The sequence below is a fragment of the Chiloscyllium punctatum genome, chromosome 1 (assembly GCF_047496795.1).
Source record: "Chiloscyllium punctatum isolate Juve2018m chromosome 1, sChiPun1.3, whole genome shotgun sequence".
NCBI lineage: Eukaryota > Metazoa > Chordata > Chondrichthyes > Orectolobiformes > Hemiscylliidae > Chiloscyllium > Chiloscyllium punctatum.
The window spans coordinates 44,949,868-44,968,556 of NC_092739.1; the positions used below are offsets into that span (position 1 = coordinate 44,949,868).

Genomic DNA, 18,689 nt, shown 5'->3' on the forward strand with positions numbered 1-18,689 from the left:
GTTCAGGAAAGCAGCTCACCACCACTTTAGTAAATGCCAGGCCCAACCAGCAATGCCAATGTCCCATGAGTGAATAAAAGAAGTGTTAAGTCTGGTGGTGCTCCAGAATATGTGTTGGGTTGCTTCATACCGTTATATGCTATATAAATGTAGATTGTTGTTAGACACAATGAGAATTTGTGACCCAGGAGGAGGCTCTTTGGCTCAGCGTGCTTGTGTTGTTGAATGATAAATGTTGGCCAGGACTCTTAAAAGAATTCTCCTGCTCTTCCTCAAAATGGTGCCATGGGATCTTTTACATCGAGCTGAAAGGGGAGAGGGGCCTCGTTTCACTGTCTCATCTGAAAGATACATAGTTCCCTGGGCCATTTGGGAGATCAAACACATTTGTTCTCTCCTGGACTGCTGTCGAAATGTGACACTGCAGAAAAGAAAATCAGGACAGATGTGTAACAGGCAGCTGATCTGATACCTCTCCATTTACACCAGTGGAAAAAGTTTCAAAGATTCCTAAACATTGCAAAATAAACAAGTAAACACCTCCACTAACTTAGCAAATACATGAAGGACTTGCATAACAATATGCTTTTTCCGGCCAGGTTTCATCCTAAACCTTTTTGAAATGTGTTGTGATTGACTCACATTAACATCCTTAATAGAGTAACCACAATCATAGCAGCTGACAAATCTCACTTTAAAACTGCACAATTCTTAATGTACAGTAGCCTGATCTACAGTAATAAAGTTCAATTTATTACAAGGTATCTTTTCCTTTAAGCAAAAGGGTTACATGAAAAAGAATACTGAAACTATTCCCGTCTTTGTTTATGCTGATCCATACACCCCCAGCCAAAAGAGTCCTGACCAATACTTATCACTCAACCAGCAACAGCACAGGCACACTGAGCCAAGTATCCTCATCTTGTGTCACAAATTCTCTTTGTTTCTAACAACAATGTATATTTATATAGCATATTTAAAATAGTAGAGCACATTCAGGAGCACTATCAAACAGACTTGACACTTTAATTCGCTCATGGGACATCGACATTGCAGTTGGGCCTGGCATTTATTTGTCAGACTTGCCCTTCAGAAAGTGGTGGTGAGCTGCCTTCCTGAACCGCTGAACTCCATGTTCTGTACGGAGACCTCATAACGCTGATGGAAAGCAAATTTCAGATTGCCACCAAGAGCTCTTGGAGCTGGTACTGGGCTGCACATTAGCTCACTAGGCATGGCCTTTCTCTTACAGGAGAAGTTGGATAATTGACTACATTTAGATTAGATTAGGTTACTTAGATTAGATTACTTACAGTGTGGAAACAGGCCCTTCGGCCCAACAAGTCCACACTGACTCGCCGAAGCGTAAACCACCCAGACCCATTCCCCTACATTTACCCCTTCACCTAACACTATGGGAAATTTAGCATGGCCAATTCACCTAACCTGCACATCTTAAGATTGTGGGAGGAAACCGGAGCACCCGGAGAAACCCACGCAGACACGGGGAGAATGTGCAAACTCCACACAGAGAGTCGCCTGAGGCGGGAATGGAACCCGGGTCTCTGGCAATGTGAGGCAGCAGTGCTAACCACCGTGCTGCCCACATCTGCTCTTTAATCTGTGGTTCTCAGAATTACTGCTCCAACATGAAGCTTGAAGTACTCCTAGTGTTTTTTGTCCTTAGTTTTGTTTTGTCTTGCTAGACCTGCTAGAAACAGAGATTTATGCTGCAGTACTGTTTTTCTAAACAATTCCATCTGTGATCACAAAATGACGCCAAACCTTTCAGGAGAGGAAGTTGTTGAAGAAGCTTGATTAAATCATGATGACGAATATTAAGTAACTTCCTCTCAGCCAACAATGGCTCTTTTACAATACCACCAATCTGGTATTTCAATCTACTGGCGAGCACCAAAATGGAATTAAATATTCAGTAATATCCAAAATTGGACCGACTTAGAAACCATAAGTTTATTCTGCTGCAAAGATACAATGACACATTTTTCCTGTTAGTTTTGTCATTTTAAGCATGCACAATATCACAATATCTTCATCCAACCATGTGAATGTTACACTGGAGGATAGTATGCAATAGATCAGCATCTCTCACTTATACCATGTGTTTTGGAGGAGCCAGTGTTGGACTGGGGTGGACAAAGTTAAAAATCAGAGTTGAGAGTGTGATGCTGAAAAAGCACAGCAGATCATGGAGCATCTAAGGAGCAGGAGAATCGACGTTTCGGGCAAAAACCCTTCATCAGGAATGAGGCAGAGAGTCGAGGGGGCATGAGATGAATGGGAGGGGGGTGGGGCTGGGAAGAAGATGTCTGAGAGTGTGTCACAACCACCTGATGAAGGAGCAGTGCTTTGAAAACTAGTGCCTCCAAATAGACCAGTTAGACTATAATCTGGTGTTGTGTGATTTTTTTTAACTTTGCACCATGTGGCTATTGTGACAGCGGCAGGGAGACTATGACAGCTTGGTGTGCTAAAATATTTTATTCTTATCATGTTGTGTGCATTTGATCTTCTTGACATTTTAGTGGGATCTTCAAAGTAAATTTCCAAAGCATTGTCATGAGTTACTTCTGTACCTGATTTTCCTAACAGTACAGCAATACAGATATGTCCAATTTCAATAGCAGTCTAGAAGCAAGCAAATGCATTTGATTGTCCATATAGTCCATGTATCTGACCTGTTTGGTTTATTTAGCCAAATTGAGCTCTGAAAATCTGTGGGCTTCAATTTCCATATTTAGGTGAACATTGTTTTCACTAGTGTTGTCAGGGCTAACTGCCAGAATTTGTGGGTTCATGTTAGTAACACTATGTAGCTAATGTACATGGGGTAGTCGAATACTCAAACCCTTACATACAGATCTCTGGCAACAGCTACTCCCATTCAATGGGAAAACCTAGCACTTCCTGAGCATTAGGAAAGGGTTATCGATGTTACTTCTTTGATGGTTTAGGTAATTTTCCTCATTGTGATGGTTTCAACTTAGGCCCATCTTAAGAACTGTACATTTCCACACACACTCTTTATCTGCACCAGTTCCTGATTGACCCAGGTCTGCAGATTTCACCCATTTAATTAGCTCCCCGTGTAATGTGGAAACAGTGGACACCTGAACAACATGATCCTTGGAGGAGATCTCCACTGGAGTTATGCCAGGAATGTGAATGAAAATTTGGAGCGCTTTTCTCTACTATAAAGGAAACAATGGAAGATTATCCAAAGAACTGAAGACAAAAATAATAAGCAGGCAGTCAGACATGAAGTGAGTTGTGTCACATTCACAAACGTGTGTGAGTGAAAGGAAAATAAGAGATATTGGGTGCACTTAAATAAAGCATGAGATTTGCTTTGCAATGTACACCTGGCTATTGAGATGGAGCGGTAGAATGGATACGAAACAGAATGCCTGAATGATTAAAAAACAGAAAGTAGCCAAAAACTAACGTTAAAAAGCAAATCTATGACGTCTATGACAGACATTATAGAAAATTACATGGCCAGGATCTTCCTGGTTTTGGACTAAGTCTGAAAATTGATACATTTGCAGGAGGGAAAAAAAAAGCTTACAAAGTTGAAAAAGCCACTGACAATCAGCAATAATGATTGGTTGTCTGCAGGCTTTCTGCTGGTATTTGGAGCCTCAGTATGAAGAAGTCCCAGACATCAAGATCTGGCAGCCAATCAGAAGTGGAGATCGTTCCTCTTTCTGGTGGATCTCACCCTGGATTCCCAGGATGAAGAATCAGCTGTGATCAAGGTCAATGTTGTTCGTTTGTGTCGCAAGGTGGGAGCCATGGAGAGAGAGAGCAGGCTGTTTGGAAGCAAGACAGGACACCTAGCAGCCAACCTCCAACCGAGCCCACTGATTGTGCACAGTGTAGGATTGAGCAAAAATCCTCATATTCTTAAATACTGGACCAAAATCCTGGACTTTTCAAATTTTTTTAACTTTTAAAAATTAAGCAGCTGGGCTATGTTCTGGGAGAATACACAGACACAGAGGTAGTTGCCTGGAACCATTGCTCAGCCTGAAGATCCGATTCACACCTCGACTCTAAAAGAACAATTAACCAGACCTAACACTCTAGACTGAAAGTTAGCTTTTACCCTTTGGGCTACTCCAACCCAGACATTACGGGGCCTAGCAAGACATTCAACTTTGATTAACATTCATGCCCAGAGATACTGGACATTCCACTTAAACAAAATACATTCACACGTACACTTAACTATCAAGAAGCCAATTGACCTCAAAAGGGCACTCCAGTAATACAATGGCAAGTGCAGATTTGGCAAAGAAGATAACAGGTGCACAATTAATATAATCACAGGCCCTGATCTCACCTGAGAGCGCTATCCCCGCAGCTACCATCAAGAGAAGGATGGTAAAGACTGATTCTCTCAGAGAACTAACTGCATAACTATCTCTGGAAGTGGTCATTCCAAAACCCACTAACACAGGTCTGTTCCTTACCAGGGGAACCAATGGTGACCGACCACGACCAGCAGACCTGAGAACCAACAACCTCTGAAAACCACCAACCCAACCGATACCACAAGGTCTCATGCGGATCCTGAGGTGAAAATTGGCTCATAAAAACCACCAGAAAGCAAGAAAAACCAAGTATTCACCTGTAACTCTACGACACATCCTATCACAGACTCAACCCAGACAGGAGGCCTACACCATCCAAAATCTTCATCAAGGCATTGGGTACAGCAAGTAGGAGCAGTACATCAAAATCGCAAATTCTCCCTAGTGGTGAACTTAACTCCTGAGACCCCAAAGTTTCCAACATAGCGAACAAGGAGTGGGAGGTGGGTGGTTACAGAGCAGGGAACCCCAAGGGTAGGAAGGCTAATAATAATTTCTGTGATAAAAATCTGCTGTTTAGTTCTAATATAATGTTTAACCTGTATTCAATTTAATAGAGTATCTAATTACTGTCCTCCGTATAACTGTGTCTACTTCACTGCTTCATTGCATTTGGCTTTTATTTCTTGTATTATACTTACCCTTTTGAAGTTAAATAAACACAGAGATTCTCTTGCCCTGAAACACCTGCCTACTGCCTTCTTCATTTCACGTTCCCTAAGCAAGTCCAGTGTCAGAACCAGGATCTGGGGGTGACTTGAACCACCCAAAAATCAGCAAATTACTGATCGCAAACCAGAAACCCTCCAACAGATTGAGGGCCCCCAACCTAAAGTCGCAGACTGCCCACCACGGCTAACCAGTTGGGCAGGCCAATTCTACGTCACCCTACCTGGAGCTGAAATAATTGCAGCTATCTAATTGATCACCTCTTGATTAACAGAGGGGTGCAAAGGTGGAGGTTGGACTTTCCCACCTAGAATTTAATTTATACAAGGTTGGGAGAGTGGTGTTCTGGCCTGCTACCATCCCACCTAATTAAGTTCACTACCTTCAACTGGTACCAGACTATTCCACCCTTAGATTATGCAGCACAGAAACAGGCTGTTCATTCTAATTCTTTTGTGTCATGTGAAGACCAGAAGTGGAAATATTACCTCCACATCAACCCTATCCAAGACATACATATTTTTAAAAAAAATTAGATCACTTCAAAAATATTTTTCCATAAGTACAATTTTTTCAATCTTCCCTGATAGCTGTAAACTCTCAGCTCAGATCTGATCCTTATAATCCTACTTTAGGCTTTCTCAAGTGCTTCCCCTTGTCGGTTTTAGTTGTATTTCGAACATAGTATAACCAGGGTCCTATACAAGTTTAACATTTTTTTGAATTCACTTGTGAGATGTGGACATCAGTGGCTGGGCCAGCATTTATTGCCCATCCCTAGCTGCCCTTGAACTAGGCTATTTCAGAGGCAGCTGAGAGCTTACCACATTGCTCTAGGTCTGGCATCACATGTACATTAGACAAGATGAAGATGGTAGAGTTCCTTCCCTGAAGGACTTCAGTGAGCCACATGGGTTTTTCCCAATAATTGGCAATGTTTTGCGGGAGATTATTAATTCCTGAATATCTTTTGTTGAATTCAGTTTTCACCATCTGCTGTGGCAGGTTTCAAATCCAGCTCTCTACAGCTTTGACTGATTTCTGGATTAATAGTCTAGAAATAGTACCACTAGGCCATCGCCCCACTCTAGTTAACATAACTTAATCACATCTTAATTCTATACACCAGAAATAAATCCCAGTGTTTTAATAGCACATGAAAATGCTTTATTAATCTATGATATGTCTTATAGAAAATTATGTATTCACCAAGGTCCCTGGATCCCTTCACTCATCCACTCCATTCAATCTCTTAATTTCTAAGCATATTGATGTTTTTATTATTCCCACTGAAGGGCATCATCTTCCATTTGTCCAATTTAAAAGTCATCAACCACTTAATTGTTCAGTCTGTAAAATTAAAAAAAAAATTCTTCTGGTCTTAAGTTGCACGCTTCCTGTGTTAAATATACTCACTAGAATATCAGATATCAGAAACAATGAGACACTGAAGGTCAAAATAGGAGGTAAACCTACGAAAAGTGTAGAAACTGAATGCTATAAGTATTAGGAATAAGATACCACAAGTGGAAATTACTTGCAGCAGGAAGAAAACCTACAAAGTAGAAGGAATATGAAAAACATGTCAAACCCTAGAGGACGATAATAAGTACAACATACAATGACACAGGGTTCCAAAAATCTAGAGCAGACGTGAAAGGAAGTGATGAAGCCTATAGTTAGGAACATAAGGGAAGCCAAAATGCTAATCCTTGGGTGTGGAAAGACCTATTCTCATCGAACATCTTCTGCCAAAAAGTCTAAATACAGGTATGTTATCAGAATAAGAAGGCAGTTTGCTTTATGAACAGAAACTGAAAGATCGGTAAGATTATTCAAAGAGATTTCAATCAACTAAATGTAATTTCTGAATCATCTGAAGTGATTTGGAGTCCAAGTTGGCCAATGAAGTGCATGGATGCTTCATGACACCTTGTTCTTTGGAAGCCATTGAGACCCAGAGAGACACTAGAATATCAGTTATCAGCAACAATGAGACACTGAAGGGGAAAAAAAGGAGGTAAACCTACGAAAAGTGTAGAAACTGAATACTAGAAGTATTAGGAATAAGAGGTTTGAGACCCAGACAGATGACCGGCGACTATGGCAAGGACTGAATGACATCACAGGTTCTAAGTAGAGACAGTGCAAGATAGCAGACGATGACACATCCCTCCCAGATGGTCTCAATGCCTTCTTTGCTTGCTTTGAGCAGAATTTCAGCGGACAAGTAACACCTATTCCGATAAGTCCTGACGAACCTATCCCAACAGTCACTGCATCAGAGGTCAGATCAGTTTTCCTTTGTGTGAATCCAAGCAAAGTGATGGGACCAGACGGAGTACCAGGCCGTGCACTCAGAGCATGCGCAAATCAACTGGCAGAGGTTTTCTCAGACATCTTCAACCTCTCCCTGCAGCAGGCCACAGTCCCTGCCTGTTTCAAGAGGGCCAACATCATCCCTGTGCCTAAGGCGGCTCATGCAGCATGTCTCAATGACTACCACCCAGTGGCCTTAACTTCGGTGGTTATGAAGTGCTTTGAAAGGCTGGTCATGGCATTAATAAACTCCAGCCTCCCCACTACTCTTGACCCACTCTAATTTGCCTATTGGACCAACAGATCCATGTCAGATGCCATATCACTTGCCCACCACTCCTCCTTGCAACATCTTGTCACCAAGAACAGCTATGTAAGAATCCTACTAATTGACAGCAGTTCAGCCTTCAACACTAATATCCCCTGGAGACTGATTACAAAACTTAGTGATCTCGGACTAAGCCCCACTCTCTGCAACTGGATCCTCTGTTTCCTGACCCCCAGGTCACAATCAGTGATAATTGGGGACAATATTTCATCCTCACAAACACTCAACACTGGAGCCCCCCAGGGTGCATACTTAGTCCCCTGCTGTATTCACTGTATACCCATGACTGTGTCGCCAAATACCAGACGAATGCCATTTACAAGTTCGCTGATGATACCACCATAGTTGGTCAAATCTCAGATGGCAACAAAACAGATTACCGACGGGAGGTGGAAGACCTGGAAAAATGGTGCATTGAGAACAACCTAGCTCTCAATGCTGGTAAAACCATTATTGGCTTTTGGTGGGATGTTAATCATGACCCCCCACCCCCCCTACACATTAACAGTACAGAGATGGAACAAATGGTCATCAACAACAAGCTTTCTTGGACTCTTCATGTGGACACACTGGTTACAAAGGCCCATCAGCGTCTCTTCTTCCTCAGGCAGCTGAGGAAAGTTGGCATGATGGTGAATATCCTTGCCAACTTTTATAGGTGCACCATCAAAGGTTTTCTGTCTGAATGTATCACTGCCTGGTATGGCAACTGGGAGAAAGTGAGGACTGCAGATGCTGGAGTACCAGAGTTGAAAAATGTGGTGCTGGAAAAACAGCAGGCCAGGCAGCATCCGAGGAGCAGGAGAATCGACGTTTCGGGCATAAGCCCTTCTTCAGGAAGGGCTTATGACTGAAACGTTGATTCTCCTGCTCCTCGGATGCTGCTTGGCCTGCTGTGTTTTTCCAGCACCACATTTTTCAACTCTGGTATGGCAACTGTACCATTTAAGATCGGAGATGATTACAGAAAGTGGTAAACTCGACCCGGACAATCACAAAGGCCAACACCCCATCTGTGGAATCCATCTATCAGGTCCACTGTCAAGGAAAGGCCGCCAGCATTCTCAAAGATCCATCCCACCCTGGCAATGTTTTTCTCTAACCTCTACCATCAGGGAGAAGGTACAGAAGCCTGAACACATGCACCAGCCGGTTTCAAAACAGTTTCTACCTTACTCTTGTTAGAATACTGAATGGACTCACAAACTCTTAGCATTTGCCTGTACCTGTGTTCTTGTTTTTGTTGCCGTTTACCTTGTATTTATTTATCTATTCCATTTAACTATGGGATCTGCCTGTATTGCTCGCAAGACAATGCGTTTTACTGTGCCTTGCTGCACATGACAATAAATTCATAACTTGATAATGGTCCATAATAATCCAGAATCGGAACTGAGTGTAACAGCACTCTTAATGGATAGTGATGATGATCATGATCATGTTTTAATTCAATGGAAAGAAAAATTGTACAAAGTCATTTATACTCCTTTGATGTGATTACACCAAGGGTTTGATAACATTGCACTACACTTTTGTTTACGAATGATTGGTTGGGAGAATTACAAAATTACACTTTTAAGATGTATAATAGTAAGGATCTTCCTTTTATTTTCCATTAAAATTCATTAAATTACAGAAGCAAATACAAATTCAAACTAATTCTGCAATTTGTTTGGTTCAGTGCAGACTTTCTCCTGGTCCTTTCAGTTTTTTTTAAAGAGACAAAAACGCTGCAGATACTTGAGTCCAAGGTAGACAAGGACGAGGCTGGAAGAACACAGTAAGCCAGGCAGCATCAGGAGGTGGAGAAGTTGATGTTTTGGGTGTGAGTCTTCTTCAGGATCTGAGGAAGGGTTACAGCCAAAACATTGACTGCTCCACCTTCAGTTTTTTTTGGCAGGAATGAACAGATATTTTAAGCAAGCATGAAGAGAGGTATTCTTCACTTTGTAGCTCAACTGAGTGAGAGAACTTGGAATGTGGGGACTGAGGATATTTTAATGGATAATCCCTTTCTGAAATCAAGTTTAGTTTGCACTTGCTTTCACCTCATTACTAGAGTCATATGGCATGGAAACAGACCCTTGGATCCAACTTGTCCATGATGACCAGGTTTCCCAACACTAAACTAGCCCCACTTGCCTGCATTTGGCCCATAACCCTCTAAAACTTTCCTATCCATGTACCTGTACAAATTTCCTTTAAATGTTGTAACTGTACCTGCACCCACCACTGCCTCTGGCAGTTTATTCCATAAATGGACTGTCCTGTATGTGAAAAAATAGCTCTCTTAAAATCTTTCCCCTCTCACCTTAAACCTATGCCCTCTGGTGGTGGACTCCCCTATCATAGGGAAAAGACCTTTGCTTTTCACCTTATCTATGTCCCTCATGATTTTATGAACCTTTATAAGGTCACCCTGTCAACCTTCTATGCTTCAGGGTAGAAAGTCTCAGCCTATCCAGCCTCGCCTTGTAACTCAAACCCTCCAGTCCCACCCATGGGAAATGGGCATCACTGGCTGCTTTTGAGAAGGTGGTGTTGAACTGCCTTCCATTTTTTGATTTGGCATTTAACTACACATATTGTTAAGGTCCAATTTCTTGCAGTTGAGAATAAGCAGTTCCCTATTGTCAAGGCAGCTGCAGGCAGCTAATCAAGTTGCTATTTAGAATCTGCTTGTTGAGTCAATAGTGTCGGTTTATCTCCGTGGAATTTAAGCTAGCATAACTGCAAGTGCTCTTGCTAAGCACACAATGTAAGCAAACACAAAGATAGCAGCTTGTCACTAAATGCAGGTGAAGTCTGAATGTAAACTCAGGAATCGGGTAAATGTGGGAATTTGGTGCCTAATCGGAGGAGATGTTGTTTTGAGCTTCAGAAAAAAATAATGGGCTGAGTGAGAGAGAGAAAGAGAGGAGCCAGAAACTGGCAGTGGAGCAAGGAGCCCAGAAGCATTAGTTGCAAGAACAGATATGTGTGGTGGATGAGTTTTATATTTTTCTTTCTCTAAATGGGGGCAGTAGTTTAAACAGGAATTGGGGAGATATAGGTATTGCCTTAATTTGTGGATCAACTAGTTAAACCACTTTAGATAATTATAGATACTGGCTGAGTAATATTTATAATCTTAATTAGTTAACTACAACACAATAAAGTTGGTAGGGTAAGTGATCTGTTGTACTTATAGATGTAGGATCAAGTGGACAATCTGTACTCCATGGTAACTATATTGGCAGCAAGTGTCTGTCACTTGAGGAACTTTTGCCTTTGAGTTTCTGAACTGAAGTCAGAACTTTGGATATTGGAATGCAACACCCGTTGCTTCAGGAGATAATCATATCCCTTAAGTGGAGTATTTTGAAGATGGTTTATGGTCAGGGACTTGAGGACATGACTGTCAGTAAAGCAGTCATACTTGTGGTTCAGGTGAAATTCAGGAATTCACAAATTTGGGTTCTGGCTTTTAATTCAGCCCCTAGCTATTCACCCTCTCCAAGCAGAAACTCTGTCCTAGTCCTACCTATGTTGTTGGTACCTACATAGTTTACAATTGCAGGATCCTTCCCTTCCCACTACAAATTCCTCTCTAACCCAGAGTAAATGTTCCAAACCCTGGCTGTGGAAAGAGACAGCCACTTGAACCATTGTTTGCAGAAATGTGACGATTAACTTGTCTCTGACAAACACTACAGTTCTATTAATGTACCCTGCTTGAATTACGGTAATCTTCCAAAATTTTCTAAAATTCTGTGCAAGCGCTGGTGGTTTGGAAAACCTGAAATATAACACCTCTGTTCAAGAAAGGAAGGAGATAGAAAGCAAGAAAATATAGTCCAGCTAGCCTAACCTCTGCCGTTGGGAAAATGGTAGAATTCATTATTAAATCATGAATAGCGGGACATTCAGAAAACCATAAATCTTTCAGGCAGAATCAGCATAGTATTGTGAAAGGGAAATCATATTTGATATTTGAGGATATTACAATTATGTGGATAAAAGAGAACATATGATATTGTATATTCGGACTTCCAAAAGGCCAAAGATGAAGTGCCCAAGGTAAGGGAAGATGGTGTTGGGGTGCTATATTAACTTGGACAGAGGATTCTTAATTTACAGGGAATAGAGAGTGAGAATAAACTGGGCATTCTGAGTTTGGCAAACTGTAATTAGTGGAGTTCCACATGGATCAGTACTGGGATCCCAACTATTATGACATATATTAATGATTTATATGAAGAGACTGTTAACTTGCAGCTAGATTGATACAAAAATGCACAGCAAGGAATTTTTTGAGGAGGATACGAAGGAGCCTGCAAAAAGATATAGTTAGGGTAAAAAAATGGCAGATTGAGTGTAATGTGGGAAAGTGTAAATTTGTCCACTTTGGTTGGAAGAAAAAAATAGCAAATTATTATTAAACGGAAAGATACTGAAGATTGCTGCACAGTGACTCAACATCGTTATACATGAATCACAAAAAAAAGTTAAAAATCACACAACATCAGGTTATACTCCAACTGGTTTATTGGGAAGCACTAGCTTTCGAGCACTGCTCCTTCATCAGGTGGTTGTGGAAGCTGTTAATCAAAATGTAAACGCAACCACGTGCTTCCAAATAAACCTGTTGGACTATAACATGGTGTTGTGTGATTTTTAACTTTGTACACCCCAGTCCAACACCGGCACCTCCAAATAATAAAAAAAAACAAGAAATTATAGTAAGTGCTTAACAAGCCTAACAGAATTTTGATTTTGTTGTATGGAAGACGGTATACAAAAAATTAAGAAATCTTGCTACAATGATAGATGGGAATGTTAAAATTATATGTCGGAGTATTGTGTGTATTGGTCACCTTACTTAAGAACGGACACAGATGACACTGGAGCCCGTAGATTCATTAAACTAGGATGAGGAAAGATTGAGCATATTGACCTCTCCTCATTGATGTTTAGAGGAACGAGAGAGGGCCTGACAGAGAAAATGTTGACAGGATGTTTCATCTTAAGGAGTCTCTCATTTAAGATGGATACAAGAAGGAATTTGTTCCTTCAGCAGATCATTGGTATTTGGAATTTGGTCTCACAGACAGCACTGAAGGCTGGATCATTGAATATATTCAAGACTGAGTTAGACAGATTTTGATTAATACGAGTTAGGAGGGCAGGCATAAAAGTGGAGTTAGGGACACATCATTTCAGCCATGACCTTATTGACTGGAAGAGCAGGCTTGAACTGCCAAATGGCCTATACCTGCTCTTTTTTTTTAATTCATGCACAGGACAAGGACATTGCTGGCTGCACCACCATTTATTGCCCATTCCTAATTGCCCAGAGGGCAGTTAAGAGTCAACCACATTGCTGTGGGTTTGGAGTCACTTGTATTCCAAACCAAGAAGGCATAGAAGTTTCCCTCCCAAAAGGACATTAGTGATCCAGATGGGTTTAAGACAATGGACTACGGTTTCATCAGGAGATTCTTAATTCCAGATTTTTATTGAATTCAAATTCCACCATTTGCCATGGTGACCTTCAAACCCAGGTCCCCAGAACATGAGCAGGGTCTCTGGATTAACAGTCTTGCAATAACACCATTAGGTCATCGCCTCCATTCTTGTATTTCTATGTTTTGAAATTCCAGGGAAACACTAACCAGAACAAAGCAGGCTAGAAAAATATATAGGTGCATAAAACCCCATCGCAGTGTAGTTTTTTTTTGAGGGTGGGAGAAACCGGAAATTATGGCTGCCCACATTTGAGCTTGCATTCAATTACAGTGGGGTTACATGGAGTTCCAAACCAAGCTTCATCAGTTTCATTTGTCAATGCAGCAATAAACTAACATTTACAGTTAATGTGTTTTGAAATGTTAAAAGCTTGCTGTAGACTATTTCATGGATAAACGTTTCAATTTATAACAGCACTTGTTGTTCATCTCAATTCGTTGACAGATCCAATCTTCCCATTACATCCAAATAGCTTTTTGAATGATTTCCAGTCTGCTCTGCCAATAACTTTCACATAAGGAGTCTTTGAGAGTGTTGATTATTTTTCTAATTGTCTCCTTTTTTTATTATTTATCTTCAGGTCTACGCCTGACATTCACTGATTTTACTTCATGCAATATGTCAGCTGAAGTAACCAACCTCACAGAAAATTAAGTACAGCGCAAAAATATCCCACACACTTTTGTCCTCTCAGTATCGTCACTGTGCTGACACTGAGAGCACATCATTTCCTACTGTCATTTTAGAGTCATCGAGGCAGAGTCATACAGCCTGGAAACAGACCCTTCTGTAAAACCAATTCATGCCAACCATAAACTAGCCCCACCTGCCTGTGTTTGTCCCATATCCCTCCAAACTTTTTCTATTTATGTATTTATCCAAATACCTATTAGGTGTACCTGCATCCACCACTTCCTCTGGAAGTTGTCAACCACTCTCTGTGTGAAAAGAAAGTTGCTCCTGGTGTCTTTTTCAAATCTTTCTCCTCTTACCTTAAAATATTTCCCCTAGACTTGAAATTTCCCACTATAGGGAAATAACACCTGCCATTCACTTTATCTGTACTCTTCACAATTTTGTAAACATTTGATAAAAGTATTTTACACAATCTCTATTTTCTTCCAAGATTCAAAACTATGGACTCCTGTCAAGTTATTTAAACCCCAAACATGAAGACGCTGAATGATTACCTTCATCCTGGTTTATTAACAAAGCAAATAACACCTCTAATAATCATGGAATTTCTTGCCATTTTGTTTGGAAGGCTTGGGAGATTTGGTGATGGGGAGAAAAAGTGTCAACCTTTTACTTAAGACTTCCTATCAAATTCTTTTAGAGTTATGTTTGTCTTACAACATTTTGTGTAGCCAGTAAAGGGAAAAATAAATACAGAAAAGAGTGATGAATGCTTTTACTTTCAAAACCTTGATTGTTTTTGTGGAAGGGTTTCAGAGACAAACCTCCAATGATTGGAAGGTAAGGTAAGAATACACAAGGACATTCTTTACGATGCAGTAATGAAGAAATCTCATAAATTGTATATTGAATTTATCAAAAAAAAATCTGACAGCCGATTCTGATAACTGTTAAAGGTGCTGACAGAAGGTTCAGGAAGTCTGTCATCAAGTTACCTCAGAAACAGGAAAGAAACAGCAGCTCAGTGATCACAGTAAAACCAAAATCCATTCATCAGCGACACATTGAAAGTTTTGCTCAGTATCAATCATATGGCAGTGATCTATTAAGCTTAGTGTGGGCTGAAATAGAAACTATATCCTCTGTACATGTTTTAAATTTAAATTCCAGAGTTTTGCCAACATTGAAATGGGAAGACTAGTAAATTTTGTTTTTTGAAAGAAACATTTCTTTTAACATAAAAGTCCTGATGTAAAAACTCCCACTAGTCTGAATATTTTAACTTAAAGTTCATATAATAGAGAAATTAAACATATTATATGACTGTGTTGACTTGATTAAGTAGGCTAGAGTTAAGAATATCTATGAACTAACTTCTGAACTACAGTAGCCTATTTCCTTTGAGTCTGGGTCAAATGTTGGCAATAAACAGTTTGAATGCTTTATGGGTATTGGTATACTGTACCTTTTGTCCTGGTGGTCCCTGGGGTCCCTAGAAAAACAAAAGCACATTGAGGTGTTATTATCACATTGACAATTCGGCATTTGTGATGAATTCTCAAAATCTAATCCAGTAAATGTTGCAATAGACCTTCTTATACTGCCTAATTTGTCAAGGTCACAGAAACTTTAAGATGATAGTGACACAAATACTGCAAGAGAATAGCTACTTAAATAGTGACTTCGAGGTGCCAGTGTTGGACTAGGTTGGGCAAAGTTAAAAATCATACAACACCAGGTTATAGTCCACCAGGTTTATTTGGAAGCATGAGCTTTTGGAACGCCACTCCGAGAGCTAGTGCTTCCAAATAAATCTGGTGGACAATAACCTGGTGTTGTATGGTTTTTACTCAAATAGTAACTTAAGAAAAATAGCTACTGAAATGTGATTTTAGTTATAATGGGAGTGACATGCTTGGTTCACCAAAGGTATCTAATCTATTCCAGTTGGATCAAAGTGGCAGCTTGTGACACTACTTTCTTATGTTTGCCAAAGTGTTGAATGAACCTTTGGTATATTTTTCCTGTTAATGAAGTAAGCACAGAAGATATTTGGTTAAACAATACCATATGTCAGGCTGAGTAATGACTTGCATGTATAACCTAGATACAGTAGGTTCTTATTTATCCAAAATCCAGCTAAGAAGGTTGCTGATTTCTGATTTTACAAAAATACCGTCAACTGAACGCCGTTGTTTTTCTCTTAGGTTTGACAGAATTAACCAATTTGCCAGATCCCGAATGAACTCTGCTTATTCTAACAGAAAGAATTCATGAGCCTCATGAAAATAGCACCCTGTAGTCTAATAATCACCGTACACCTGCTGCACATACTGCAAAATTTCACATTTGCATGGGAAGGAAAGCTTGGACTGAAACAGCACAAGTAGCTTAATTCTTCTGAGCAAAGATTATCATTGAGGGCTGGGAGCCTAATTAGGCAGTCCCATAATTGTATAGATAATCTAAAATGATCCTTCTAAAGGAAAAGACTGCGGTCCTTTAATTCCATTTTTAAAACTCAGTTTGGCCGTTGGAATAAATAGATCAAAAATATGGCTTGGCTCAATGTAATTCCTTCAAAAGGTGATGCAGGTGCTCCTGTAAGTGGGCATCGGTTTCTGGATAAAATAAGGGAGGTATAGTAACGTTAATATTGCAATAAAGTTCCAGTATAAACCCATGATGACTTAGGCAACTTTTTTCCAACAAGCCAGCTCCTTCAATAACTCTCAAGCCAAAGTCAAGTTTTAATGGTGATGACAAGATTTATGACAAATTAGAAATGATGTTGTTAGAAAGTGAAAAGTGTCATGATCAGTGGTAGGGGAATAATTGATGGAATCAGCCACATTTTCAATTGATAGCTGGCACAGTCTCTTATGGAAGACCATACCATTGGCTCTGAAGAAAAGTATCTCAAAGACTTGCTCACACTGGATTGCCCTGGTGCTGCTCTGTCCCAGATAGTGGGATTAATATTGAGTAGAATTAATAAAATCTAAGGTGAAACATTTTCAATACTTCAGAAACGAATAATGGAGTAAAGCTTAGACAGAGACTAACACTTCAAAAACAAAAGAACAAGACTGTTGATGGTGTTTTGATCGACCATTTAATTCAGATTGCCATGGGTGAAATTCACATCTCTACTGAACTGCTGAAAGGAGTCCCTGGTCATTGAGCAGTGGTTCCTCTTAAAACAGGGTTAAATAAAATGGTCCTTCTTGGGAGGTGGGAATAGAAAAATGGCATCATTCAGAATTTTTGCTTCCTGCCTTTGAGTTTTTGAGAGTTACTACACGCAATATACACTTTTAAATACATAAACTAAGTTTTATTCTAGATGTAAGAATATAATCAAAGTAATCAAGACTGACAATTCAAAAACCCGTTTTTTCTCTTTTTCATTGCATTTAGCAAATTCCAAATTTTAATAATGATTTGATATTTGAAAAGCACAACTCTATGTCCCTGCTTTGATCTTAATTTAAATTCTTTCCACTAAAACTGGAGGTATTGAAAAAACAATGTGACTTCCCAACACGCACGAATCAATAAAATGCCAAATATTGCTGTGTAGGTTTACTAATTAACTGGTCTTAATAACTGCACAATCATTTACATTTCAGCCAATAAAAAAACATTTCTCTTCATGAATTTAACAAACTAATAAAATAAACACACTTAAACTGTCATTAAAATGGCATGTATTTTACGAACATATAAATGCTATTAATCCCTACTTTAGTCATTAAGGGGAAGCAACAAAATATGATACGATTGAAATTTATTAGTGGCAAATTGAGTGTATTGACCGGTTGACAGACAATTGGATTTTGGTAGCCAGCTCTTCAAGTAACTGGAAAATAGTCACTTATTAAGTTCTTAATCTGCATCTTTGTTCCAAATTCAAACACGGAGGGTCACTTGGTGCTTAATGATGTTGAGAGGAGTGAGAGAAGAATGTTATTTAGTCCTAAAAGCAAAGGATAATATATCCAAGAAAAAATGACATTATCTACTAATACAAACATGAGATGTGATAGTATGGTAAAGATTCTAGGAGTGGAAAATGTTTATGGATCAAAATTGTGATTAAATATCAGGAAAACATGTTCTCAACATGAGAAAACTTGCAATAATTCTACAAGATTAGCAGAGGTAAGTTGAGTCAGGTGGAAAATCTGGGACTTGAAGATCTTCCACAAAATGAGAATTATTCATCCCTTTATGCATGCACCACCACCATAACAAGTAGAGTTCATTTTTTGTACAATGTAGCCCATGTATTTAATCTCCAGTTTGTGTCAGGAGAGTAATCCTTAATCCAAAACATAAATATACAAAGTACCACTGAATGCATTATCATAAGTAGAGATAATTTCCATTACACCTTGGCATTGCATCAGTATAACACAAGATACAATATTTCACTCACCATTAATCCAGTTTCACCTTTTGGTCCAATTTCCCCCTAAAATCAAAACATGAACTGGTTTAGAAAATTTCATTAGTATTTATATTTAAAAGTATTTTTCTTTAATAATTGGTCAATGACATTAATATGATTTATTTTAGGATAAGACACATGTTCTGTATTTCCTTCATTGAATTCCACTGAGCCAAGGAAGAGTGTTGGAAGTTCTGAAAGCACCCACGGAGTGGCAGCAAGCAGTGAAGGTACGTTGGCCTTCATAGCAAGAGGATTAGAGTCCAGGGGCAAGAGTGTTTTGCTGCAATTGTACAGGGTGCTGGTGAGACCACACCTAGAGTATTGTCTGTGGTTTTGGTCTCCTTATCTGAGGAAGGATGTTCCAGCTACTGAAGAA

At 39.7% G+C, this 18,689-nt stretch overlaps 1 protein-coding gene across 1 annotated transcript in view; it reads right to left on the reverse strand.

The window, feature by feature from the left end:
- Positions 1–18,689, reverse strand: part of LOC140459775 (uncharacterized) — a 243,750-nt gene that overhangs the window by 157,989 nt on the left and 67,072 nt on the right. The window contains exons 6-7 of the mRNA XM_072554326.1: positions 18,299–18,334; positions 15,323–15,349 (exon numbers count right to left, since the gene is read on the reverse strand). Coding sequence (XP_072410427.1) covers positions 15,323–15,349; positions 18,299–18,334 — 63 coding nt within the window. The remainder of the gene's footprint in view (positions 1–15,322; positions 15,350–18,298; positions 18,335–18,689) is intronic.